Genomic DNA, 25867 nt, shown 5'->3' on the forward strand with positions numbered 1-25867 from the left:
CTCAGGATGAAGAAAAGCAGGAGTGTGCTGGGGGTTACACCAGGCGATGTAAGTATTGATTTTTCCCTCCATCCATCCATCTATCTATCCTTCCATCCAACCATGCATCCATCCAATTTTGCACAGCCACTGAGTGATTTCCAAGCCTTTTTTTACCCCTAATTCTGCGTCTGTCCCATAAAGTTTACTACCTAATTTTCCTTTATTTTTTTTGCAATGTTCACCTTCCCCCTGTTTCCTCCATGTGAACAGAAATACAGCGAGGTCTAGTGGGAATACAGCGAGGTAGCGAGGTGCAGAATGTGTGAGCGTTGGACGGTGACTCATAAACAGATGACTGTACTGTACACAACAGACGGCTCTCCGGCAGGACAGACTGCAGAGAGGGAGGTGGGGTGTGTGTGTGTGTGTGTGTGTGTGTGTGTGTGTGTTGGAGTGTGTGTGTTTTGGAGTGTGGGGGGGGGTGGTGGATGAATGAGAGCGGTTCAGGGAGAGGATGTGAGAGAAAGTGAGAGAGAGTTAGGGAGTTGGGGGGTTGGGGGGGAGATGGGGAGTTTGGGAGGGGGTGGAGAGGATGAAAGGTGTTAAAAGACAGTTCGCAGGGGGAGACATTTAGAGGATGGAGAGAACGAAAACGTGGATAAGAGGAAGAGGGACAGAGATCTGACGGAGAGGCCCATCTGTTTCTCCTCCAAGCCACCAGTGTTTATGACTGGACAGGCAGGCCAGATCATTTACTGTGACACTGTCCAGAAGGAGCTCACAGGCCAAGATACTAAAAAGTTACCTGATGTTCATTTGCTCAATGTTAAACAAACACAAACACACAAAAAAACAAATTACACTACCAGTCAAAAGTTTGGACACACCTGATTGAATGTTCTATGTTTTTCATTCTCTTAAAGCCATTTTGATCTAAAGGCTTATGCTTAAATGCTTGAAATATGTTTCTTAGACAAATATAAATAGTGAAGTTGATGCCTATGTATGAATTTCTTTCCAAAGCCTTTGCCTTTCCATCAAGGTAAAGGGCGGCTGCTTTAAAGAATCGAAATAATTTGTGCTATTTCATAGTTTTGATGTCTTTACTATTACTCTAAAATGTGGAAAATAGTCAAAATAAAGAAAAATGTGTGTGTCCAAACTTTTGACTGGTAGTATAAATCCTCTAAAAATTTTACTATTTTGTGAATAAAGGGCTGAAGATGGCTAATAATGTCAGAAATACTCAATAGTGATTTAACTTTCATGCCAGCAGTCCTTTTAGTGAGTGGTGTCTCATTTTTCAAAAGGTCTGGAATGAAAACCTTGGCACTTACATTGCTAATTCCACTCCACTGGCATGATTGAATGTGTGTGCAGGCTTGATTCATATTTTGAGCCCTCAGCATAATATTAGACTGACAACCTCCATCCCTACCATATTCAGTGTTTCTCAAAGCCACAGTTGGCCACAAAGCACTGAATAAGGCAGATAGTGCATGTTTTCTAATTCTATTTATTCATTCATGTGTCTTTTTAGTTGTTGATTTTCAATCCAGTCTCATTTTTTCTCCATTTTACAGAAATGCTGAATGTGAAATGATGATACTTGTGGTTCTGTGAAGACATAAGCCCCGCTACACACACTGAACACCCCTGACGGTCCACTGAGGCCATTCAGATTTCATCGCCCCTTAATAATTAAAGCAGACAGCTGTTCTCTCTCTGTTGACCCGCTCCATCCAGGAATGCAGGCACTACATCACGCCGTGTTCCTAAAGCCTCCCTCCTAACGCTATCTCATTTGTTTCACCTTGTTTAAAAAGAAGGGCTATTTGGAAGCATCCCAGAGAACGGCGGAGTTGTTAAAGCTTCGCAGCCAAGAAATCCCTTTCATCTTTATCTTGAGAACACCCACTCCACCTCTGTTTGACATTGGCGGCACAGTACCTCCATTTTAGACTGATTGTGTTTTACCTTTCATCGCAGTTCCTGTCCTTTCATGATCGGTGCATAAAGTGTTCCGGCACAGCTCAATATGAGTAGGGCTTCTAAAATTACAGCGTCCTTGTTCTTCTCTTGGCCTGTGTAGATGCATACTGAAAATACATAAACAGTAATTCCTTTTCCAAATGCTATTCAGGAAATAGAGAAGGAATCAATAAAGAACTAGAATTACATGTCCAGATGTTAGAGACGCGATCAATACACAATTAATAGATAAACATGGCCATAATACTGTGACATATTGACAGGATGCCATTTAGATCTCTGGTTATGGCCCGGCGTGTTTGACAAGAGCGATTGCATAAGGGGGAAGAAGTCCCGGATCAAGGTGAGGGTAGAGTTGTGTTTTGCCAGATTCAATTGCCGCCCCTTTCCCGGGACAGGGAGAATGAATCAGACAAATTACATTTCCTAGAAGGACCAGGGGAGTCAGCAGAACCGTGTTTACCGACAATCCAATCTCTGTCTCTGGTTTCTCTAGCTGTCATCCTCTCTCTCATTCAAAAAATGTTTCCGGCCTCATCCTGTTCTTCTCATCATTTAGTCTCTTCTTTTTTTCTCATTTTCAATCGGCTTTTTTGGCATGGCAAGTCATGCTTATGTCGCCAAAGCTTACGTATATAATGGAGGCAAAAATGAATAATCAAACAAAATTATTATAACAAACTGTAAGAATAACTGTAAGCAAATGCAGATCCAACTGATTATGTAACATAAAACATAGAACTGGTACCCTCCCTCTGGCAATTGAGGTGGGCAGGTTAAATTCTGTTGATGAGGAGGAGTATGTGGACTTGGTGCTGTCCAAGATGAATTTCATTTTTTGTTTCATTGTATGTTATATGAGGAACTAAGACAGCTTTTATTTGAGAAAATGCAAAACAAGAAGCCTGAGTTGTTGTGGTTAGGAGATGAGGTTAAGTTGGAATGGTTATTCAGAGAGGAAGTTTTTAGTGTGGCCAGTTTCATTGGGAAAGCATGGAAACTGAGAATGGAGAAGCTGCTTATTTGAATGTATGACTTTGATTTGTATGTTTTGATTATTATTTGTTTCTGGCTCTTGTTTGTTGGGTGGAACGCAACGCCTCTGTATCCCATCTATAATAAATAAATTGAATAAATCTCATCATGGCAGTCCCTCAGCTCATAGCAGGCTGCAATGCAATTTGCAGTGAGATTAGTTTTTTGTTATTTGATAATGTTTCAAATTCATTGCATTTCTGGATTATTTTCTCATACTTCTCGTACTTTCTCTCTCTCTCCCTCTCTCTCTCTCATTCCCTCCCCGATCCGTCTATTTCTTGCCATTACTGTCTTGTCAGTCACTTTCAATAGGGAGGGGAGATAGGGTGACTGTCTATCTCTCTACCTCACCCAATCACTTTGCTCTCTCCCCACATTCCACTCACTCACTCACTCTTTCTCCTCCTCCGCTTGCTGCCTCTCTATTCCCTCCTCCCATCTCTTGTGCGTTCTCTCATTCCTGCAGGTAACTTTTGGTATTTTTTTTTTTACGTTGCCTCGAAACGCTCTTCTCACAAGGGAACGATGGTTACAGAGGCCCGTATATGTCCCACTCACTGTCAACCATCTATCCCTCTCACTCCTCCTCTCTGTCTAACTATATCTCTTCTCCCCCCACACACACACACACACACACACATATCAAACAGACAAACACGGATCTTGCTGGTTCTAGGAATTCCTCGACCCTCCTCCACCTCCTCCCCCGTTTCATCATTTCTCCGTATCTCCCCTGTTCATCCGGAGCTGTCGGTGTGTTTCATTTACACTTGCATGCGGTAAAGCGCGTAAAAGCAGAGGGTGATGTATGCCGCGCACCAGCAGCCGCCACTGCTTCCTCTTGTTTACGGCCAGTCATTACAGCCTTACTGGGGTCATAGCACTCCACCAGACACATCACACACACACTTTTATATTCCGCACCGCTCCATAAAGATGTCAATGGGCAGCTTCGGTCGTCCAGGGCCTGAAATAGGCTTTGATCAAACAGTGAATTTTATCCCTGCCTAATAAATAACATAAAAAAGGGAAATAGAGCCAATATAGGGCACTTAAAGCAGGGGTATTTACAAATCAGACTCTCCTGTGGTATTCTCCTGTTTTCCTGGAACTGAAACTGGAATTTTATCAGTAGCTGCAGATCGTTTAGTTCGTCTTTAAACATTATAGTTGTTTTAATCCCTGTAGAGTGACTTAAAAGAAGAAAAGAGTGTTCCCCTTTGATGATAAAGCTGTCATAGTTGAAGCTTAGTCATTTCCTTGAAAGGCTATGTCTTTTCCTTAATGTTTTGTTTTCTTTGTTCATGTTTATACTGTTAAGGACAGTTGGGCATTTTAGTTTCCTCTCTGGAATTGATTCATTTCATCTCATTTTGACTTTAATCCAAATCAAACAGTACAGTAGAAGAGAGGTTATTACTGGCCAGGTCCTACAGTGCCCCCTACAGTTGTATTGTTGGAAATGTAGAATTGAAAGAGATGTATTCTGTGAAACTCCCATAGCCGGAAGAACTTTTGTATTTAATCTTTGTTTGTGTGTCACCATCATAACAATTCTCTAACAGTCAAATCTCATTTGAATTCAATGCAAGTAGACATTAACCTTCCACCAACATTTCACATTCAACATTCAACATTTTCTTCACAATGACTCACCAAAATCTCACCACAAAGTATAATCTTTGGGGAATTTATTTTTCCCTTTTGTCTCCTGCCTCTCAGGAGAGCGAGGAGCCTCCCGCGGGACAGTTCTCCACCGGCAGCACCCTGGGGGTGGAGCTGTGCAAAGTCCACAGGCGTTTCTCCGGCAACCTGCAGCTGCCCCCGTTGTCATGGCGACAGGCAGAGAGGGAGCGGGACAGGGGCAGGTCGCTGACGCCCGAAGAGGATACAGGGACCCGGATCAGACCCACCAGCCTGCCCATCGTCTCCCTGCCCCGCATCGACATCACACAGGCCGACCCAGACAGGTGAGGCTGCAAACATCCAGGAGATCAGTACCATGTGATGTAGAGTGGTGAAGTAAAACCTCTATACTGTATTTATGACAGCACTACTGCTCTGCATGTGGCAATGAGGTACTGCTGCTGGCAATGAGTTAGTTTAGTTTTTATTTGTTAGAAATGTTTAGTTTTAGTTAATATTTTTGGTAGAGGTGGTATGTTTTAAAGGTATGATAGAAATGTAGAACAGGTATGATTGCAACAGTTATTATTTAGCTCAAAATAATCTCAAACAGGAGTCTGTTTTTTTCTCCCAACTATTTTTGACCTGGGGTCCTGACAAGTTGGTGGCCTAGTTCAGCAAACATAGCCATAAATTCTCTGCCCAAAAATTCATTCTCTTTTTTACCGACAAGATGGGTGGACACAACAAAAAATTTCATGTATGTTTTTTATTTTATTTTAGTTTGTTTTACAAGTTAACAAGATAGTTTTAGTTCAGTTTCACTTAAGTCTCATTTTTATTTTTTTTCAGTTTACAACAATGTTTTTAACACGTAGTTTTTGCCATAGTGATAGTTTGAGTTTGTAAAAATACGATAATAACCTTGGTTCTCTGGAATTCAAATTTTGCTGCACTTCTCAGGCATCAGCAAGCATTAATGTAGGAAATATGCATGATTGGGAATTTCTATCATTATTGTATGGAAATTCCCCACATAGATCCATGTATGAGTGTTTTTTATTTTCTTTTGTTTCTTTTCCTCTCAATTACTCTGACTCACATGACGCACAGGACATTATCTGAGCATGGGAACCCTCCCTACACCTGTTGTCTATTGACTGTATCATCATCTGTTGCTTTTATCTGAAGCACACTCATACTCTGCTCCACTGCTTATTAAAAGCATGGAGCACACTCATCTGGAATAAGGGTCAGGAGCTGGGACAGTTTCACTCTGTTTATTACATGTCACTATGGAAGCTCCACAGCTGTGGGTATTGGTGTGTGATTTCCCAGCTGTCAGTGATTAGCCAATCAGCCTGTATGATCTTTGGAATCTCGGCACAGGATGACATCGCAGTATTGCCTTATGAATATTGCAGAGGGGCTTGTCTGAAAGGAGATATCCACCAATCACATCAATCCCAAACTTCTTCTGAATATAACTTCAAAAATGTGTTAGTGTAGTGTGATGAATGTGATATTGCGAAGAGATCTCATCTTTAAAAAGGGCAAGAGATACTTTATGTGGCTTGATCACTGTGCAAGTCAGTACATATTAGCGAGATACCAGTGAGAAAAGGCTCTGATTTCCACACTTGCTGCAAGTGAAGAGTGGTTGATTACTGGGAGGGTATCATCACTCTCCCACACCAGACTCCAGTAAACAGCAGTGAACCAGGAGCAGCCAATGGAGGCCAGTGGGGAAAACAGGGAGTTTGGGCCAGAGCAGTCGGACTCATGTAGGGTCGTTCCTCCTGTCGGCCAGAGAGCTTCACCTCACAGCTCACCAAGACGCTTTCGCAAGCAGGTTCACAAGTGTCTCCGCCGACACAGGCGCTTCACTGTAGCTAACACCTGGTAAGGAGTGTATGTGTGTGTGTGAGAGACAGAAAGAGAGAGAGAGATTCAACCATATTGGACGAACAGTAAAATAACCTAGTCAGTTAAATTAAACGTAAAAGTTTAATTTAACTGACTAGGTTAAAAGTTCTGTATGGCACGTGCATGATGATGATTCAAGCCTGATTTGTTAACTCACTCAGACTCTTGTTTATTTAAAGTAATTGAGCCAACCATATTCCTGCATGCTGCCCCAGGAGAAGTTAGAGCCCAGTGGACTGAATTGTCAAACAGATGCATTGGTATGCAAAAACACTGGAAGTAGAGCCTGGCAATAATATATGAAGAGTGTGCTGATGCTAATAGGCTGCAGATGTCTAGAGCCCATTACACAGTGGGGAATTTGATTAATTAGGACCAATGTATTGAATAAGTCTTAATCGCTCCAAATACGGTGTTGCTATCCAAGTACATGGAGCTCATCGCTACATTTATTTATGCGTTGAAAACTTTGTTGTGAAATGTTTGAATGATGAAATGGTGACATACAATTGAACAGAGTGGAGCTAAAATGTTTTCCATCTGAGGTGTTTAATAGTGTACAGTACTTAATAGAAAGGTTATCCCCCAAAGCCGTCCTGTTTCTTTCCCTCTCTCCTCTGTTCTGTTTCTACTCACACAATAATGGCAGACTCTGGTTCCTCTCAGTCTTCCAGACGTCACCCAGTCACACTCATAAGGTTTGCTTTTAGCCTATTTCAGCCTGGGCCCCCAAAAACCACTGTCTTCTGCCTGAACTTTAGTATCTATGTTAACACTGGGCTATTTTATAATGATAGCAGTCGGACAAAGAAATAGTCATCATCCTAAATTGGCTTGTTGGCTTATCACTGTCCTCACAATTATTTTCATTTCCCCTGTGAATTGAGGGATGATTGTATCTCTTTGCTTGTGTTTGGCTCAGGATGTATTACAGCCACTCAGAGTGCGTGGCACCTTGCCCCACTCCCCTCTGCCCTACTAGCAGCTCCTCCTCTGACCGTCTCACCCCTTCTCTCTCTCTCTGCCTCGCTTTCCATTTCACTTTTTTCACTGCAGGACTGAGCCGCACCCTTGCTGTGCTGCCCCAGTTACATCTTATTCACAATGCATGCACAGCTCCTGCAAGTGAGGTGAATGGCTAACGAGGCCAGCCCAGCGGAGGTCCATTTGAATAGTTTGGTTGAATTTTCTAACAATGTGGAAAAAGACTTTGTTTGTCTGTGGCCTTCAGCCTCATAATGCAGCATTGAGCGAAGGATGCACTTCTATCCTTTTTCCTTTGTTCCTCATCTCTTTCTGTCACTCCTTCATTTTGATTGTTAGTAAAGGAAAAGTAACCTTCATGCAAATTGACAAAATCAGTTTTATCAACAAAATTCTAGCAAAGCTGAAAAAGTTGATTTGGTGTCCGATATATTCCATTAATTCGTTCTTATCAAAGCCTTCAAATTTCAAAATTCACTTCTCCTGCTGGAACCAGTTTTAAGTGGATGTGATGCAACATGGGAACCACAGTAGAGGTGAAAGGGCAAAGACATTCCACTGTTCTTTGCTAACATAGATTACTTTTCTGACATTTTGAAACTATCTTCCTGGGAAATATGAGGAAATATGTATAGCACCTTAGAGCTCACTTAACAAACAACCCAAATCTTCAGCTGATTTGGGATGGATTTCCCCCTGTAATACCTCCCGTTCCACAGAACACTTTGCTATGTGCATCGATGGGACATCATTGGCAGCCGAGCCAAGGGAGGGTGGGATGATGAACACATTGACTAATCTCCAGCACTTAAACAGAAAGGGAAAAGGAGAGGCGGTCAGATAGACAGAGTGAGTGAGAATCCGGTCCCTGCGTTCCAGCCCAGATCTGCCCTTCAGCGTCTGCCAAGCCTACGTTGTTCCAGCACGTGGCCTGGTGCTGGACAGAAGGAGGGCCTGTCAGTGTGTGTGTGTGAGCGAGTGTGTGTGTGACTGAGCGGTCACAGTGTCAGTGTGTCTCGGTGTCCGGTGAGGAGGCGTAAGGGAGAGAAGAATGTTTCGGAGGTCTCCTAGATGCAGGGTGGGGCACTTTGACTTCAGCGAGGAGGTGGTCAGCACAGCTCACCTCTCAGCACCCAGGTGACTCCGCAGCACTCTCACTCTTTTTTTCACTTTTCTATCTTTGGGATGTATCTTTATAAGCTTACTTGTTAATCTATACTGTCTTTCTCTCCGTCTTTCTTCTCCCTCTCCTTGTTACCGCAAACAAGGGGGCCTTTCTTTCTTTCTTTTCTCTCTACATATGCGTGTATTTTAGAATGACTGCAGCTGGTGGATCGCTACATGCAATTGATGCATTACAGAAATTGCATGCGAGTCTCCAGTTATTGAATAAAGAAATGGTGATGTGTACCAGACCGTTGCTGTGAGCAGGACTCACAGAAAATGTGTGTTGTTAATATACTGCGGTTTAGTGCGTGTGTCAGATTAAGAGATTAGTGCACTGTAGGTAAAGCATGTTGTTAATGTTGCACATGGAAGTGGGTATTTAGATGACGCACAACGCGACGTGGATGACGTTTACCGTTCTGCATGAGTGCATGTGTGTGTTGCACATTTTCCATGAATCTGAGCTTCTCTCTGGCAGAGGTGTTGGATTGTGAGCGCCGCAGTGGGATATGTGCCGGATAATCCCACATGTTGCTCCGATTACAGAGGCAGCGGGTGAATATGGGGCAAATGCTGAAGTGGCCTTTGGGTCATTCCATTAAAAGATATACTGTAGACTCGCTGATGAGTGGTGGGTACCAAGGGATGTGTTTGACAGAGAGAGAGAGAGAGATAAACACTTCTGCCATTGGTTGTTTTAGGCAACACTGCTGTGGGATTACAAATGTGGGATGTTGCTGTGGACTTCTTATTGCTGCAATAGGAAACTAAAATGCTACAAATAAACACAACACTTTTGGAGCATAATGTCTCTTATGTGGAAGCATGCACGCTCATTTGCTCAGACACACACACACACACATCTACCAACCTCCCTGTGCATATTATCTAACCAACAAACAGGATTTAGAGTATTATTTTTTTTATTCAAATTTTGTGGCATCCCTGCAGGCCAATGATACTCTGACCTTTCCCCTCTAAACCCTGATCCATCTGACCTCACATCTCTGATCCACATCTGATTACACAATAGTCTGCCCTCTCCTCCTCCACACACTCCATGGTGACTAACAGATTATATCCATTTGTATATCTATGATGGCTTAACTGTGTCATTCTCCAGCAGTCTGGGTGGATGGATTGTGCATGTATGTATTATGTAGACAGAACTCATGTACAATGCAGATTTGCGGCTCTTTGGCTCTGGGCATTTCTTCACACATGTGAGGTTTGATAGGTTTACTATTACAACTACTACTGCTAGAATACTAGAATCTATGCCAGATGTCACACCATAGGAGGCTAATCTGTGGCTAATCTGGGAATCGATGAATGGAAATATCATGGACAATCATCCACACTTCTTCCACTGATGAGACAGACTAACACAGGAGCTCACAGTGAAACAAGCCCCTCTCTCACTGAACAGCAAGGCACACTCATCTAATGAGCAGAATAATTTCGGTTTTAGGACGTGAATGGGTGAGTAATCATTTTAGGGTTTATGTAACGTCTCGTTCCTAGGAACTGCATGGATGAAGGTGTTGCGCAAGCCTCTACTTAGCGCCAAGTGTTTAATAGCTGATGACAAATGTGTGTAGATGATGATTTGATCAGGGTAGAAAGGACAAAGGTAATGTTTTATCAGTGTACCTTTTAGCACGCTGTGACGTACAGTAGGTGTTGCTGCTGTAGTGATGCAAGTGAGATGTTTATGAGTGATTTAATAATCAGAATTGATTTCATTTGATAATGTATGTGCTTTCTGAATACCATGAGAACACCGTTCTCCACAGCTTTTCGGCTGCACAGTGACATAAAATATTTCCATTAATATTTTCCATCCTGTAGAGTTATCCAGTGGATAAATTCTCTCATCTGGTCTCTTCTCTTCTCTTCTCTTCTCTTCTCTTCTCTTCTCTGACTGATCACTGTGCATGTATCTCTCTCTCCCTCTTATCTTAGTTTTGAAGTAGAGAATGGCCCGTCGTTGTGCTGCAGCCCCTCAGACCCCCAGGCGTCCCCGGGCTCGGGTCTGGTTTTACATCCCAACCTGGCGAGCCATGGCCAGCGCAGAGAGTCCTTCCTCTACCGCTCCGACAGCGACTACGAGCTCTCGCCCAAGTCCATGTCTCGAAACTCTTCCATCGTCGGTGAACTGTGAGTTGGTTGCATCAATCGTTGAGATGGACCTTTGTGATATATTCACCATGAGCTAAATAGCTTTTCTCATTTCAGGCATGGGGAGGACTTGATTGTGACTCCATTTGCCCAGGTAAGAGTTGACTGCATCATTTCCACCCCTCATTAGCACCATGAATGAAAGGGGAAATTGTGAAATTGTTTGGTTGTTGATTTCATCTTTCATCTTATTCTTATATTATTATTCTTGCCTGTTGGATTTTGGATTCTTTCATAATTAGCATTTTTTGAAAAACTTTTCCCTAGAGCTTTTTCAATTTATGATGTTATCAACATCAAATTTGGTACACAGCTGATTCATAAATGGGCCCAATTGGATAGAAATTATGTCATTAACCAATGAACATGATGAAGGGATTGACCATAACTCATCAAGCAATCCAATCATAACAAAACTTGGCACAACTGTTGAGTAAAGGGGAAGATGCATGTCTGTATTTTAAAGAATTTTCAAATTGACCAATAGGTCAATTTTAAAATTTAGATTAAAAAAAATTTGATTTAAAATTTAGATTTAAAAAATAAATACAAATAAAATACATTTAAATAAATCTAAATTTGAAAATTTAGAATTTGGTGCTGTTTCTCCAGCGCGAAGTATTGGTTAGTTAAGTTTGGTTGTGATTTCTCTCATCTCATAACAGCTTATAATTCTGGATGGGTTCACACTGTCTCAACCTTTATTGAAAATGGTCCCACAAGATTCTGTGCAAATCCTTCCAAGGGTGGCCAAATGGTGACATTTTATCTGTGTCACCATTCGCAGTAATGTTGACACACTGATGGATGCAAATAGGTCCTGTCAAAATGTCCTGTGATGGATATTGTCTCATTATGAAACTTGCTGTGACTGTCAAATCCTAGTGTTTGAACGTTTCTATAAAACTGATGGTTCTGATGGGTACGTAACTTAAAATAACTTTATGTAGTTAATATGTTGCTCATATTACATTCTTATTCTTTTAGGTTCTGGCAAGTCTTCGCACTGTCAGGAACAACTTCACCACCTTGACGAATGTACAATGTACATCCAATAAGTAAGTCATTTCATTATTTTTCTCTTCCTTATATCTTGCAGTAGTGTTTTCTCCTTTTGTGAATGCATGCTGCAGAATGTCTTCAGCTAATTAAGCATCAAAGTTTCCATACTGGGCACATTTTCATTATTAGGGTGCTGAAAGAAAGCCTTAAAGAAAACACTTTATTACCCCAATCTTTTACAACTACTTCAACTCAGTTACTGTGGGATGGCTTCAATTTAACTTGGAATAAATCTCAAATCAAATGAAAATATTACATGTCCACCCTAAAATGGGAATGCAAATTTTATAGGACAAGAATATGTGTCACTGATTCTAGTTCTTTGGGGATAAATAAGACGCTCCCATTTTAGATGTCAACGTGCCTCACTTGGGGGCGCCAGTGCGTCATAGATGTTTCTCAAAGCGGCGCCGCTAGTTGGCAAATTCAGACTAAAGCGGGTACAGACTTCACCCTCAACTCTCCCCAAGAGTCCTGTTCTTGTTTTGCGGGACCTGGTTACATCCACAATGTTGAAATCCTAAAGTGTTGAAATCCTAAAATCGACGTAGCAGTTGGACATGGCATGTGTTTGATGTGTGCCTCATTTGACTGGCAGAATCACATCTAAAGCTCTCTGTGATCACTAACTGGGTCAGAATAGTCACATCGAGCCTGCCAGCGTGAAGACATGCAGTCAATATGACCTCAGATAGGGGGGTCACTGTGAGCTGTAACTGTGTTAGACATGACGCTGTCACATGGTAGACAGTCTGACCATGTGTGACCCTCAAAGAGCTGAGAGAACTGAAGAGGCATCTGTTTCATGTTTGTGCTATGAAAACAACTGCTGCTGAAACCAACTCACACTGAGAAGAATGCACACATTTGTTACATATCAAAGGGTTTCATACACACAGGCAGATTTTCATAGTTTCTGACTTGTTTCTGTCTGGTTGCAGGAGGTCTCCTGCTGCGAATCAGCCTCCTATCACCAAAGTTTGTCTGTCAGGTGAGTTCTGCAAGAAAGTGAATCTACTCACACATTCATTTTGGTAGTTTGTGAGGTTTGTTCATTTCCCTGTTTCCAGGCAGTCAAATGTCAAGCTTTGCTGCTGGTGGGTGAAAATGCTATACCTAAAGATACAAAAAACTAAGATATGGAGATAAGGATCCAAAAATAAATGTGTCCTATATCCTCCAATTTTGAGTTGCATCTTGTTCAATCAAGGCCCGGGCCTTTCAAGTCAGTTATTCAGAAAAAATATCCAACCCTAGAGACACTGAGAATTATTACAATGTAATTGTCAATCGAATTTGTAAAAATGTGTTGGAAGCCTATAGCTCTGAACACCTGTTATAAACCCATTCCTTTATGTAAATACAGTAAGTCAAGAACTTTTATGTTATTTTACAGTAGTCACAGACAGCTGAGCCTCAATCCTGCCATAAATTAAAGCCAGAGCTGGACATTTTACTAGCCTGTGACTAGTATTTCTCAGGATTTACAAAATTATCATCACCATTCATAATTTGAATGAGATCTAATGGAAATCGCATGCAAGTGGCACACAATGCCTCAGTATTCAGGCCACTGTACACTGGATACTTGGAGTGTACCTCTGCCAACACAGTTAGAGCCCTTGCAGCGTAAGTATTCAGCATATTTCACTATATGCAAATGCCAGATAGACTTTGACTAGAACTGTTATTGTACTGTTATAACCCTCTTGAAATTTCCATGAAAACGCTGTAATCGGTGTTTACACTGCGAGCACAAACCGTTTTATCCTTGAAGCTGTCAGGCCTGCAAATAAAAGCTGTAATCTTCATGGTTATCAATTCAGGAAGCTATGACGTGACAACAACAGAAAAATCCCCGCGCGCTTCGCTTACGTAATTACCTGAGAGGAAGAAAGAACGAGTGCGAGAAAAAGAGAATGAAAGAAAGACCAGCGATCTTTGATGGTCCAGATGCAGATCAGGTAGATGTGAAAGAGGGAAGGATGGGGGGGAAAGAAGGGGAGGAGGGAGGGGTGTGTGTGCGTGTGTGTGTGCGTGCATGTGGTTGTGTGTGTGGTTGGGGGGTATTGGTTCCTGCTGCACTGGTTCCTCCGGGGGCCAATTGACGTCAATATGGCCCACATGCGAGTGCTCTCCACTTCCTATCAGCGCAGATGGGCTGTTGGGAGCGTCCCCTGGCAGGAAAAAATACAAGACGACTGCAAGCCTCTTATTGTCCTTCCTCCTCCACACTTCTGCAAAACCTTGACCTTCTATAAAGTAATTGCTGACAAGTGAAGCTCGCCCATTAGTTAGCTACCTGGGAAAAAGGCAGTGAGAAACAAACATAATTGACTCTGATATGCGTTTGAATTTCTTTAGAATATTGGAAAACCTGAGATGCAGTACGCTTGTTTTGACAGAATAATATAGTTTTTTTTAAGTACAATATCTAATACAGTATATTTTTTTTAAATAGCACTTTCATCATCATACAAGAAACATCCACCTGCCGCTAAATAATAGCGATTGTTCACATATTACATCAAGGAGGCTTTAAGAATGAACAATGTCACAGGGAAAGATGCCCTCATATCCTGCCCTATGCTGCTCTCTGTCTTGTGTTCGTCAACTCAATAGAATTTCATTGACCGGAAAAGGGGAACAGATTTTTCCTGTTTTGCGTCTGTGTTTTTTGGATGAGGCAATATTCCCACTGTTAATGAGCAGCGTTGTAGTGGAAAGGATACCTGCGTCTTTCCGGGCAACGGCTCCACATAGATGACTGCTTAAAAGCTTCTCTGAGACTGAATAACTCAATAACTGTTGAGGGAGGAAAAGAAATGGCAGAGACACAACACACACACACACACACACAGGGCGACTTTTCTCAGAGAGGAGGGATGAGGTTAGAGAGAGAGAGAGGGGAGGAGGTTACAGTCGGAGACAAAGATGCCACGGGTTCACGAGAAAGCCAGCGAGAGATTGTTGTCAGAGAGTGAGGTAAAACGCATGTAAAGGTCAGGGAGAGACGTCAGCGTTTTTTGAACTTTTTAATCAGAACAGATATGGGAAAAGCAGCGAAAAAAAAGGTCAAATCGGATGAAATAAACAGAGAGAGCAGGAACGTGAACCGCAGTCACTAGGCGAAAGTGGACAAGGGGGGGGGGGGGTCTGCCGAAATCAGATCAGTTGCAGTTGCGTCACTGTGGGGCTGTTTGCGCTCATTAGCCGTGTTTCTCTAGTAACGTGAGGGGATTGTTATTTTCCGCATGTGAGTTTACAGTTCTACGCTTCGCGCCCCGTCTTGGCCCCATCGCACCGAGTCTCGTGAGCCGGGCAACAAAAGGCTCACTCTCGCCTGACTGATTTAGATTATAGGCTTTTCACTGTATTATGCTTGACAAATTGTACTTTTGAGGGAAAATGCTGCGGTTCTGACGTCTTTGACCGTCATGGAGCGGTGATTAATCTGTAACGGTTATCACTGGTATTAGCTGAATATCGTCACGGATGCTAAGTGCTCCGGGATGCGTGGCTGGGTCGTTTGAGCAAGCAGGGGATGTGCAACTTGTTATGTTCTTAGAGGGGATGGCAAAGTTCAACTGCTGATCTCTGACTGGCCTCCAAAAATGTATGTTTACAGTAGGCAAGTACCAAGTCAGGCATGAAATCACCTCATATTAGTTTATCCCCATTAAGGTCGTATTAATGCCTATGCATGTTTGTCTTTCTTTGTCTGATGCATGCAACATGCACATGCCTCCTTCTTTACATTCACGGCTTTGTTTGTGCAGCTCGCCAAGCCTGTTCCCATGAATTTGGTGCAGCTCAACCCACGTGACTTTGCAAAATGAATTTACTGAGGCAAACTACATTCTGATACACACACACACACACATTCCTTGCCCTGAAACTCCGTAGACACGTGACTTTGTGCGTAAAATGCCCAGGGTGTGGGCCCCACTCAATAAGCATTGCTCATCCATCTTTTGTCTCATTTTGTAAACATGTCATGAAAGTCAAATAATGGGAGACGGTAATCTGAAACTGGTTATTCTGACAGCATAATGAGGCAGGATCGCATGTGTTTATCAGTCTGCAGTTTTGTGGTAAATGCAGATGAGTAATCACTTTTAAGTAAGGGCAGCATTGTTTTTGCACAGGTTTCCCGTCTTTCTTGTGCACATTTGTGCGTATGTGTGTGCACATGCGTGTGTGTACCTCTGGCAAAGCCTCCACAGCCTAATAGCAGAGGAGAAATCCATATATGCTTAATGATAGTGGAAGGTTTTATGTCAGAGGTGAAAACAAATTAATCACAAACACTTCAGTTACTCTATTGCAGTCATTTATTTTGGTAACATTAATTACAGCAAAATTTATTAATTACAGCAAAAAACATCTAATGTCTCCATTCTTACAGCAAAATTAATGAAGCGTTAATAGCCTATTTTTTGATCAAATGTAACTCACTACTTTTTATTGAACCACTCATACTTTTACCGGTTACAATGACTGTGACTTTAGTAAAGTGGAACTGGAGTAGCAGTAATTCTGCTGTTTCCAAGCATTTCTCCTAAAATATTTCATTCAATTCAATATTTCCTCTGCCTAACAGCTCTGATAACTGTTCATATCATTATGATCAAGGTGGATAAACACTGCAGTATTCCTCAGTCTTACAAAGCACAAAGCATTTGTCTTAAACACACAGTCGAGATGTTGGTATTGAATGTTAAACTCTCAGTGGTAAAAAAAAAACACAATGAGGTACTGATCTTCTAAATATGTGCGGGACAGCTCAATAAATATCTCACCACATATCTATTCTCAGAAATCCCAAGTCTTTCACATACAATATAATGTAGTTTACTCCTTGATATTTAAAGTAATTAATACATAAATGAGTGCATGGAAACACAGACGGGCAGATGACCACGCACTGTTTGCCAGTGGAATCGATCGATCGCATTAGAAATTTGTCCTCAGTCACTGCAGCTTGGCAGTCCGCTCCACTCCCGTCCCGTGCAGCGACTCCGCTCCATCATGCAGGACTCTGTGTCTGGTTTTCCAGGCGCCCGCCCAGAGCAGAGGATCCTGAGGGCTGGAAGCGTGCAGCCTGGTTAAGTATTTGAATTATGTCATTGACGTCAGCACAGCCATAAAGCTCGCTGCGGCCCATCCCTCAAGCCGGCCCGTGCCAGCACAGCTCCATGGTGCATTGTGAAGGGGCTGTCAAACAGGCCTCGGCGGGGTGTGTGTGTGTGTGTGTGTTTGTGTGTGTGTGTGTATTACAGTGGAAGTCTGTTGTTTTGATAGGTGAATAGATTAAGCTGTACTTGTAAACTATGAAGAAACACAATCAGCAGTGAGGGTTGTTTGCCAAGAGAATACAAAGAGCGATAGTGTGGTTTCGGGGTTGGACCTGAATGTCCACCACACCACACAGACTCCCCAGAGTTTGCTTCCTTAACATTATGAAACACCTGTAACATCATATCAAAATGCATTCTATAAATTGGTCATTTATTTTAATGAACTTTAATTAACACACCTTATATTTATCTCTTTTTATGATCTGACAATGGGCGTGAGAAACAGGCTTCTGTCTCATGAGAAGTTTTTCTAGGTAATCTGATAAATGTTTTCATAAGATAAGATGAAGCATTGATCTCCGTGGGGACACTGGGCGGTTGCAACGGCGGTTATGGGAGGTTATGGGATTGAGCAGTGAAAAAAGAAAACCGAATATAAGCACATAAATGGAATATTTTTAAAAAAGCTATAAAAGTAGTAATAGTAGTAGTAATACAAGTCATAAAACATTAATAAAACCATAAAAGCAATATTATAGAATATAAACAATTGTGGGGTTATCTAAATACTAAAATATCAAAATGTAAGACTGTAAGAGTAGGAAATACAGGTTACTTACATTCATGGATTTACTTACAGTTGTTACTGATATGTGTTAGTAATAGTCTCAATTGCTTACTTAAATATGGATTTCTAAAAAATAAATATGTTTAAGTATATATAATATACAGTATATGTATAAACTTATTTTCTATATAATGTATATGTATAAATCTAAGTATGCATAAACAGTGTTATAAAATAAAATTATCAATTTGTATACAGGAAGAAATAGTGGAGCCATTATGAAAATGTGCATGTAAATAAAGCGTGAAACTGAGGAAGCAGATATATGAATTTACAGAAACACACATGATGCAAATGATGTAAACTTGTGTTTGCTGTAGTCAAGGAGTAAACAGCATGAAATTGGCTGCAGGCCAGTCACTGATGACTGAGGTATTTACAGTTTATTGTGTTTTCCCGTCTAAACTGAATAACTCTGGGTTGACTCTGTTCACCTGTAGAGAATCTCCGCTTGTGTGTCAGTCTGATCTGACAAACCTCTCTCTCTCTCTCTCTCTCTCTCTCTCTCTCTCTCTCTCTCTCTCTCTCTCTCTCTCTCTCTCTTCTCTCTCTCTCTCTCTCTCTCTCTCTCTCTCTCTCTCTCTCTCTCTCTCTCTCTCTCTCTCTCTCTCTCTCTCTCTCTCTCTCTCTCTCTCTCTCTCTCTCCCTCCCCCTCCCCCTCCCTCCCTCCCTCCCTCCATATACAGTATGTCTGTCTCTGTTCTCTCTGTCTGGACGGGTTGACGCACATGGGGGGATGATACAGTGTTGATTCATTGTGCCCCCCTCTCCCCCCTCGGCCCCACGTGTAGCGCGAAGACAAACACAAACACCGCCGAGTACGTGCATGTATCGGCGTAAGTGTGTGTACATTGCTCGCAATCGCTTTGTCCTTCATCATGCGGTGAGGTCGAGAAGTGAGGTATGCGTTTGTGTGTGTGTGTACAAATGTTTACACTCCAACCGGCATCGATGAGTCAAACCTTTTCTCATTGACCCTCTGTTGCAATTGACTCCTTTATTTCCTTTATTATTATGTCAAATTAATATGGATAAAACATGACATGAGCCACATTAGTCTCACATCAATCGCCCGCGCGTGAAAAATCAAATATCACATGCACAGCGATATTAACACGGGCCCTTTGTGCAAACATCAGCTGTTCTTCAAGGCTGTGTAAGCTGCTGAAACCCATGCTGTATCTCTTCAGTGTGTAGTATAATAGATGGGGCTGCCCAGTTCTGCAGCTAGACGGCGAGGGAAACAGGCTTTTGGGGGGAGGGGGGTGAGAGCACAGAAAGGGGCAGTGTGAGGTGGATGTGAGCGGGTTGGGGGTTTGGGGGGGGGACTGGTTGCCGAGCCCAGCCCCGGTCGTTAGTGCAGTTGATGGCTCTCACAGAGGCTGGTTTGTGGCCCTGTAAGAAGTGGAGAGATGGAGGGAAAAGGAAGAGAGAGAGAGAGAGAGAGAGGGTGGGGGGGGGGGGGGCAGACTGGGTCCGTCTGCACACTGAGGTCTGTTGTCCTCTCAGCAGCCTCCAGCATATGGCCAAAGCATTAGGACTCACTGGAGGAACCGAAAAAAAAAAAAAAAATCGACCTCCGCTGAAAAAAACCAGGCCTGTAGTCTGGAAAAGTACGTCGCGCTCTGTGTTGGAGCAGGTTTTTCAGACTGTGAAAGTGCGTCACACCACCTTTTGACTGGTGACTCTCTCGACTGTAACGTCTCTCGACTCATTTAGCGCCGCATTTATGAACAACTAGAGGTGACGATGGATTCAGCAGTCCCATCTACTCCTGCTGTGTGTGTGTGTGTGTGTGTGTGCATATCTCTCCATTGTTCAGCACTTCAGCTCACACATTGACTGTAACATGAGTCATGCTAAACGGAGGTGGCTCCGGTTTATACGTTTTCATTTTTAGGAAACACAACAGATGAGTGTGTTTAGTTCGGCCTCAATTAAATGGTTTTTAGACTCCTCTGTGTTACGAGGCCGAAGCCAGTAAAGGCTTAGGCTTAGGCTCAGAGAGTCCGTCTCGGTCTGGCCCTGCCATCAAATTCTGGACTCCGTCTGTATACGAAATCGCCGCCCGCTTCAAAATGAACTGAATCCCAGTCATACAGGCGGTGCGGACGATGGAGCCTTTGATGTTGTCGGGACTGCCCCGTGAAAACGTCTAATGTCTCCATATATCCTCATCGGAGGGAACGGGGGCAGGATGTGGTCGCACCTTCTTGGCACGGTCTCCTCTACCCCTATGGCTCAAGGCAGCCGCATGCTGGTGTGTGCCTGGTTTTCAACAGGCCGCCGCCTTGTGAGCGCGCCGCTTTGATGTCGTACTTTCTGCTCCGTGTCACTGACTTTAACATGGATGGGATGCCAACGGTTCCTGTGAATAATTTGGGTTATGAGGCTTAGGGGCCAATGATATATTGTAGCCAAATTCTCCAACCTGGGACTCAAGTTAAGGGAATTCTGTTAATTCTGCTCTTTTGACATGAAGACCCAGTGGATAGAAGCCCGCGACACTCTGGGTTCCAACCTATAGTTTCTGAAACAGTGCTGTAGACATACGGCGTGACGTCCAACAACGTAGTTAAACCTATACAGTCGCAACATGTCTCTCCTTTGTGATTTAGGAGAGTCGCTGTCATCACGTTGTGCTGACACCTTTCATTAGCGAGAAGAGAGACTCAACTGCACAGTACACCGCATGTGATTTCGTTTGAGTTCTTTGTTAAACGCCAGTGGTTCAGAGCCTGTATGCCGTCACTGCGCTTTGAAGTGCTTTGATCCACTATATTGACGTAAATTGGGGAGCAGCACGCTGGCTGTCCTGTTGTGCTAAGCATATGGGGTAAATCTCTTCCATGTGTGAAGCCCTATGAAGTAGAGATCAGTGTTTTCCACAGAAAAAAGGAAGGTGGGGAGGTCCAGATGCGTTTGGTGTTAGCGCCCTCCTGGCAAAAATTAGTTGAATCAACATATAGTCTCCCTGCTTTACGTCTGCATACTGTACTGGGGCTGTATCTGTAATTTGCTTCCTTTTTGGTTTATCATCTCAAATCCCTTATAAATCACCACACTGCTTCTAGACCTTGCGTGCCTTCCACACGCGGGGTCATAACTCCCAGCAACACGGTTGTTTCGCCGAATGACAGCTCCGATTGTCTCTGGCAGTCACTCCATCATTCATCTATTCCGCTCCGTGTTTTGTGCGAGTTCAGGGCCAAAGAGGAAGCGCTTTGGTTTCTTTGGCACGCAGTCAGACCCTGGTCTGGACTCCCCCCAATTCAGGGAGTCAAAGTTTGCCTCTCGTGTTGCTTGTGCAAACACAGAGTTTGGTGTTTGATATAATTTTTTTCTCCCTCGGAGAGGTTCAGAGAGGAGAGAGCCAGTTCGGTCTAGCGTGGCGGTGCAGGCTGAGTTGCCGTTGCAGCTCGGCCTTGAAGTGGTCTGCATGTTTCAAAAAGGAAGCCGTTACTGGGGAACATCAGAGGGTTTGAAGTTTGGGAAGTTGTCTTTTTCCCTTTCTAGACCTCCTTCTCTCTCCCTCAGTTCTTCTTGTCCCCGTAGTCCTGTTATATTAGATATCATAGTGATGCATCAACCTGCTCCATATTTCAGGATCTTCTGTTGCCCTGCTGCTTGTTTGCTGCTTAGGGGTGAAAACCTCATGTGAGAAGTGTGTGTGTGTGTGTGTGTGTTTGGATGAGAGGGGGCTCACTGGCACATCAACAGCAGGAGGCAGCAGACCGCCTAGTTCGCACGGCAGAGTTGGGGCAAGAGAGCGGGAGTGAAAGGGGGAAGAGAGAGCTACAGAGAGAGAGAGAGAGAGAGACAGGGTGGGGGATTGAGACAGAATGGGAGGGGGCATGCAGCGAGCACGAGAGTGAGGGAAAGAAGGGGTATTGACAACGGAGAGAAGGAGCTACAGAGAGAGAGACAGCAAACGGTAACTCTAGCCTCGGTCTGTCTGAGAGGACGACTCGCCTGAACTTTCTGAAGTGGTGGAGCGGAACAGGATGAAGGAGCTGTGTGTGCACACCTCCTCCTCTTCCTCCTCGTCCCCGGGACGTCCCGTGGGGCAACCCTCTGTGACCCTGGGACCCCCGCTCATGGTGCCGGGGGGCTCTGCCGTGGATATGGCTCCTCTGGGTCCTGAGTACGTGTCCATGTGTCTGTTGGCAGATGAGTCCTACCAGAAGCTGGCTATGGAGACCATGGAGGAGCTGGACTGGTGTCTGGACCAGCTGGAGACCATCCAGACCTACCGCTCCGTCAGCGACATGGCCTCCAACAAGGTACGAGCATTTACCTTATATACTGTATATATACTGTATATGTATGGACAAACAAAATGGTCATCTGTGGGAAGCATTTGTGATAACATTACCTGAGCCTGGAAATAGTTTAAGTCTATCCACCGTCTGCATGAGCAAATTTAGTGGAGGGATGTGTGTGTGTGTGTGTGTGTGTGTGTGTGTGTGTGGGGGGGGGGGGGGTTAAGTTGCTGCTGTTAGTTGATGTATGGTGGATGTGCATTTGGGCTGCTTGATATGCAAGATACATTTCCCCTCATTCTCAAATCGAAAACATTTTACCCTCATATTTTAGACATTTTTCTGATACTTCTAACTAGAGTTTGATTGCAAACAATAAAATAAGCTTTAACCTCTGTCTCAGCTAATAATAAAGTGTCAAAACAACAATGCACAGGCAGCAGAATAATTCAAAATAAATCCTTTGTCCCCATAATATTCATGTATGATCTATAATAAAGGAGTACTTGGTATAAAAAATAATACATGCAGAAAAATGTTTTTTGGGCAGGACAAGGAATTGAGGATTTCATAGGATAATATATAACTGATGAAAACCTTGAATCTCCAAAAGGTCAAAGAAAAACAGCCTAATTTTCAGCTTGACCGCCATGAATGTTTGAGTTTATCCAGTGGGTTTTGAATGGCTTTCATCAGCCTAAGAGATCAGAGAATTTTCTTAGCCCGTGGAGAAGCATGAAGTCCTTTCATTGTGTAGTGAAAACATGAAACATTTCACACGACAACAGTGATATTATGCTGTGCTTTATAATGATTGATGCCTGTATTCCTAGTGCCTTACAGTGCCAGTCACACTGTTAATGTTAGCTGTGTCAATGCCATGCTCTACCCACTGAGGTCCAGATGACCATAAGACCACCCAGGAACCGCCACCACCACATCACACCACCACTATACAATGTCATGTCTCAACCCACAATTAGCCACGTCTGACATCAAAGACCCCTCACTTAATTAATGGGTATCACAAGTTTAATCTCAAGTCTAATTTTGATTTATGATAGTGGATAGAAGTCATTAGGTTTGTTGGGTGGATACTATTGTCACAGTAGGTGTTGCTCTGTAATCAGAAGAACACAAACATATTGAGACTGGACTGGACATCTGATGATAACTTTATTGGCTTGTGCACGACTGTACAATTGGTCTTTGTTGCAGTAGTTGTCACTCTGCAGGGTGTATGCAAAATGTAAATAGCTTTTTTGCCACATTGACGCACTTGCAAAGCAACAGCCGCTCTTTGGTAGCGAGCTGGCACCAACATTTTATGGATCTCCTGTAAAATGTATGAGCAATCCTTGTTTTGCATAGATCACCACCAAGTTCCTGTTATCTTTGAATAAGATTACTGCCTGTATTCCATGGAAGGCGTTGTTCTCTTTTAATTTTCTTACCACATTCAAATGACCTCACCAGACACAGAGCATGTTAGAGAAAGCAGTGCTATCAGAGTAACGCATGCAGAATGATTCACACTGCATGCATTTCAAGTACATTTAGCATTTCTGTTTGTGTGGTGTGGATGGTGGCACTGTTGCAGTGTTGAGCTTAGTAGGACATGGATCCCACTTTTTCCAGTGACATCATTATAAAAGGTCATGTTTAACTAACAGACACCACTTTGGCCTGACTGTGGTTTAAAATTAACAGTGAAGAAGAGGAGTCATTAGAGGAAAGTTCAGCCTGGCTTAAAGGTTACCCTTTACACCGTGAAAACCTCTAGTACAGTATTTGGTGGACTAGAGTCTAGAGCTGAACGTTTAATTCTTAATATACGTAATGTTGGTGAAAACCTTTCATCATACTCAAACTCAGTAAATCCTGCATACTGACATCTATTTTGATTTCAAAATCACTTTTCTTTAAACAATTTTAATGTTCTAAAAAATGTATGACAAGAAAAACTAATATATAAATAATATATTATCTTTTGTGTACTAATTCACAATGTATTTTGAAACTTAAATTCACTGTACCAAATGATAGGGCATCCATTCTCAACAACTGGCATTAAAGATTGGATAAGTGGAATATTTTACCCAAAAAAAATAAGTTTTTTTATAGATTTTTTATGAAAATCCACTTCCTGAATTGGTTGAATCGAAAGTGAATGAACACACCGCAGTACTACTGAACTAGAAAAACGGATTACTTCCCTTTCCGTTGATGCACATAAATGTTTAACCTTGCTGGTTTACAACACCTTGTCATTTGTGCAGACCTCATCCCCCTGTCGCTATATACAGTATTACTCAACCCCAACGCAGACAGAGGAGACAGTATGGCGGCGTCAGAATATAAACTCCCAGGCTGGTGTTGTCCGCTTCCTTCCAGTAGTCTACACACACACAGTGGCGATACAGCGGTGCTGCGGTCTGGGGGAGGAATGGAGGAGAGGAGGAGGGGAGTCAGACTGTGACGGGTGACTGTGACCGTGACACCGGTTTCCTGTCTCTTTATTTCCTGTGACCCCCTCCCCCCGCCGCCCCCCTCTCCTGCTTCTCTGCTCCCTGGTCACCAGACGACAATAGGCAGCTCTTGGGCTAGGCAGCCAGGTTGAGTCTTTACAGTCAACCGCGTCACTGGGACTCTCAAGACAATGAGGCCGAGGCCCTGCAGGCACACAACATCACAGTCACTTGGTCAGGCAGGCTACATGGCACATTGTTAGCTGTGAGTCATATTCCTCCCATATACATGGCCCAATGCCACTAGTTTTATGATTGACCAATTCTGTATTTTCAGGAATAAGCGCGGAAAGAGTGGAGGTCAAGAGATTAAGATGTCACAATTTAGATTTGCCAATGTGTTCAATTGTTGTGCAGTTGTGCAGGGACCCATGTACACAGTCATTGCAAAATTGGCATCATACATCATTTTCATTCTTGCACCAGTGACACTGTTAATCATCTAGGCCAGTGATTCTCAACCAAGGACCCCAAATTTAGTCAATATTAGGGCCACGAACCCAGAATTTTGTCCAGAATTCCACAATTATCTGTGCTGTAGGTAGAGAGATAACAGTGAAACTATGATCAAAGTAGTCATTCTTCTACATTCTCTAATTGTGTGAAATAACGATTCATCAATTTGCTGGGGACCCTCTGGAACACCCTCAAGGACCCCCGGTGGTCCCCGGACCCCACGTTGAGAACCACAAATCTAGGCTGTGCGTGTGCAGCATCTGCAGGCCTCTGCTCCTGCTCCAGCGTTAACATGACGTGATACCTGACAAGGCGCCCGCTCCTCTTCTGAACCCAAAAGTTAATGACCGCCATTACCGCTCATGCGTGGAGAGGATGTAATAGAGAACGTCGGTCCACCTATGACCAAACCGAGGGTGTCTCCGCTTTCGTTTTCCAAGGGCACAGGTGTATCCGGGGGTTCGGGGGGACCACACACCCTGCCGACCGCCGGCCAGCCTAGTCGCTGTGACCTCAGAGCGGGGAGCTGCTCCCCTGCCCCATCACTATCATTAGCCCCAGCCACACTTCCATTCTGACGTTGGTGACGGCCTTGGACAAACACTGCCATCTGAATCCAGTTAGCAGGAGCGGCGCTTTGCGGGTTAGCGTGCGAGCGAGCCCCCGAGCAGAGCGCAAGCCAGTAGGAAACTTTAACTCACGTGTGGTCACTTCGGCTTTGAAGCGCCGCCGTCT

General features: G+C 43.4%; 1 protein-coding gene across 3 annotated transcripts in view; it reads left to right on the plus strand.

The window, feature by feature from the left end:
- Positions 1-25867, plus strand: part of LOC139641804 (3',5'-cyclic-AMP phosphodiesterase 4B-like) — a 38005-nt gene continuing 12138 nt past the window's right edge. The window contains exons 1-7 of one of the 3 annotated variants that reach the window (XM_071516404.1): positions 1-48; positions 4735-4982; positions 10681-10875; positions 10954-10990; positions 11884-11954; positions 12900-12949; positions 22057-22169. In XM_071516404.1, coding sequence (XP_071372505.1) covers positions 7-48; positions 4735-4982; positions 10681-10875; positions 10954-10990; positions 11884-11954; positions 12900-12949; positions 22057-22169 — 756 coding nt within the window. In that variant the 5' untranslated portion in view covers positions 1-6. Of the gene's footprint in view, positions 49-4734; positions 4983-10680; positions 10876-10953; positions 10991-11883; positions 11955-12899; positions 12950-19429; positions 19440-21990; positions 22170-25867 lie in introns of those variants that run through there. The other 2 variants (XM_071516403.1, XM_071516405.1) reach the window with 2 other exon arrangements.

Source organism: Centroberyx affinis, unplaced genomic scaffold (genome assembly GCF_046629955.1).
Source record: "Centroberyx affinis isolate AG114_WGS23_722 - 3 ecotype Tasmania unplaced genomic scaffold, CSIRO-AGI_Caff_v1 ptg000400l_1, whole genome shotgun sequence".
In the NCBI taxonomy this organism is placed as follows: Eukaryota; Metazoa; Chordata; class Actinopteri; order Beryciformes; family Berycidae; genus Centroberyx; species Centroberyx affinis.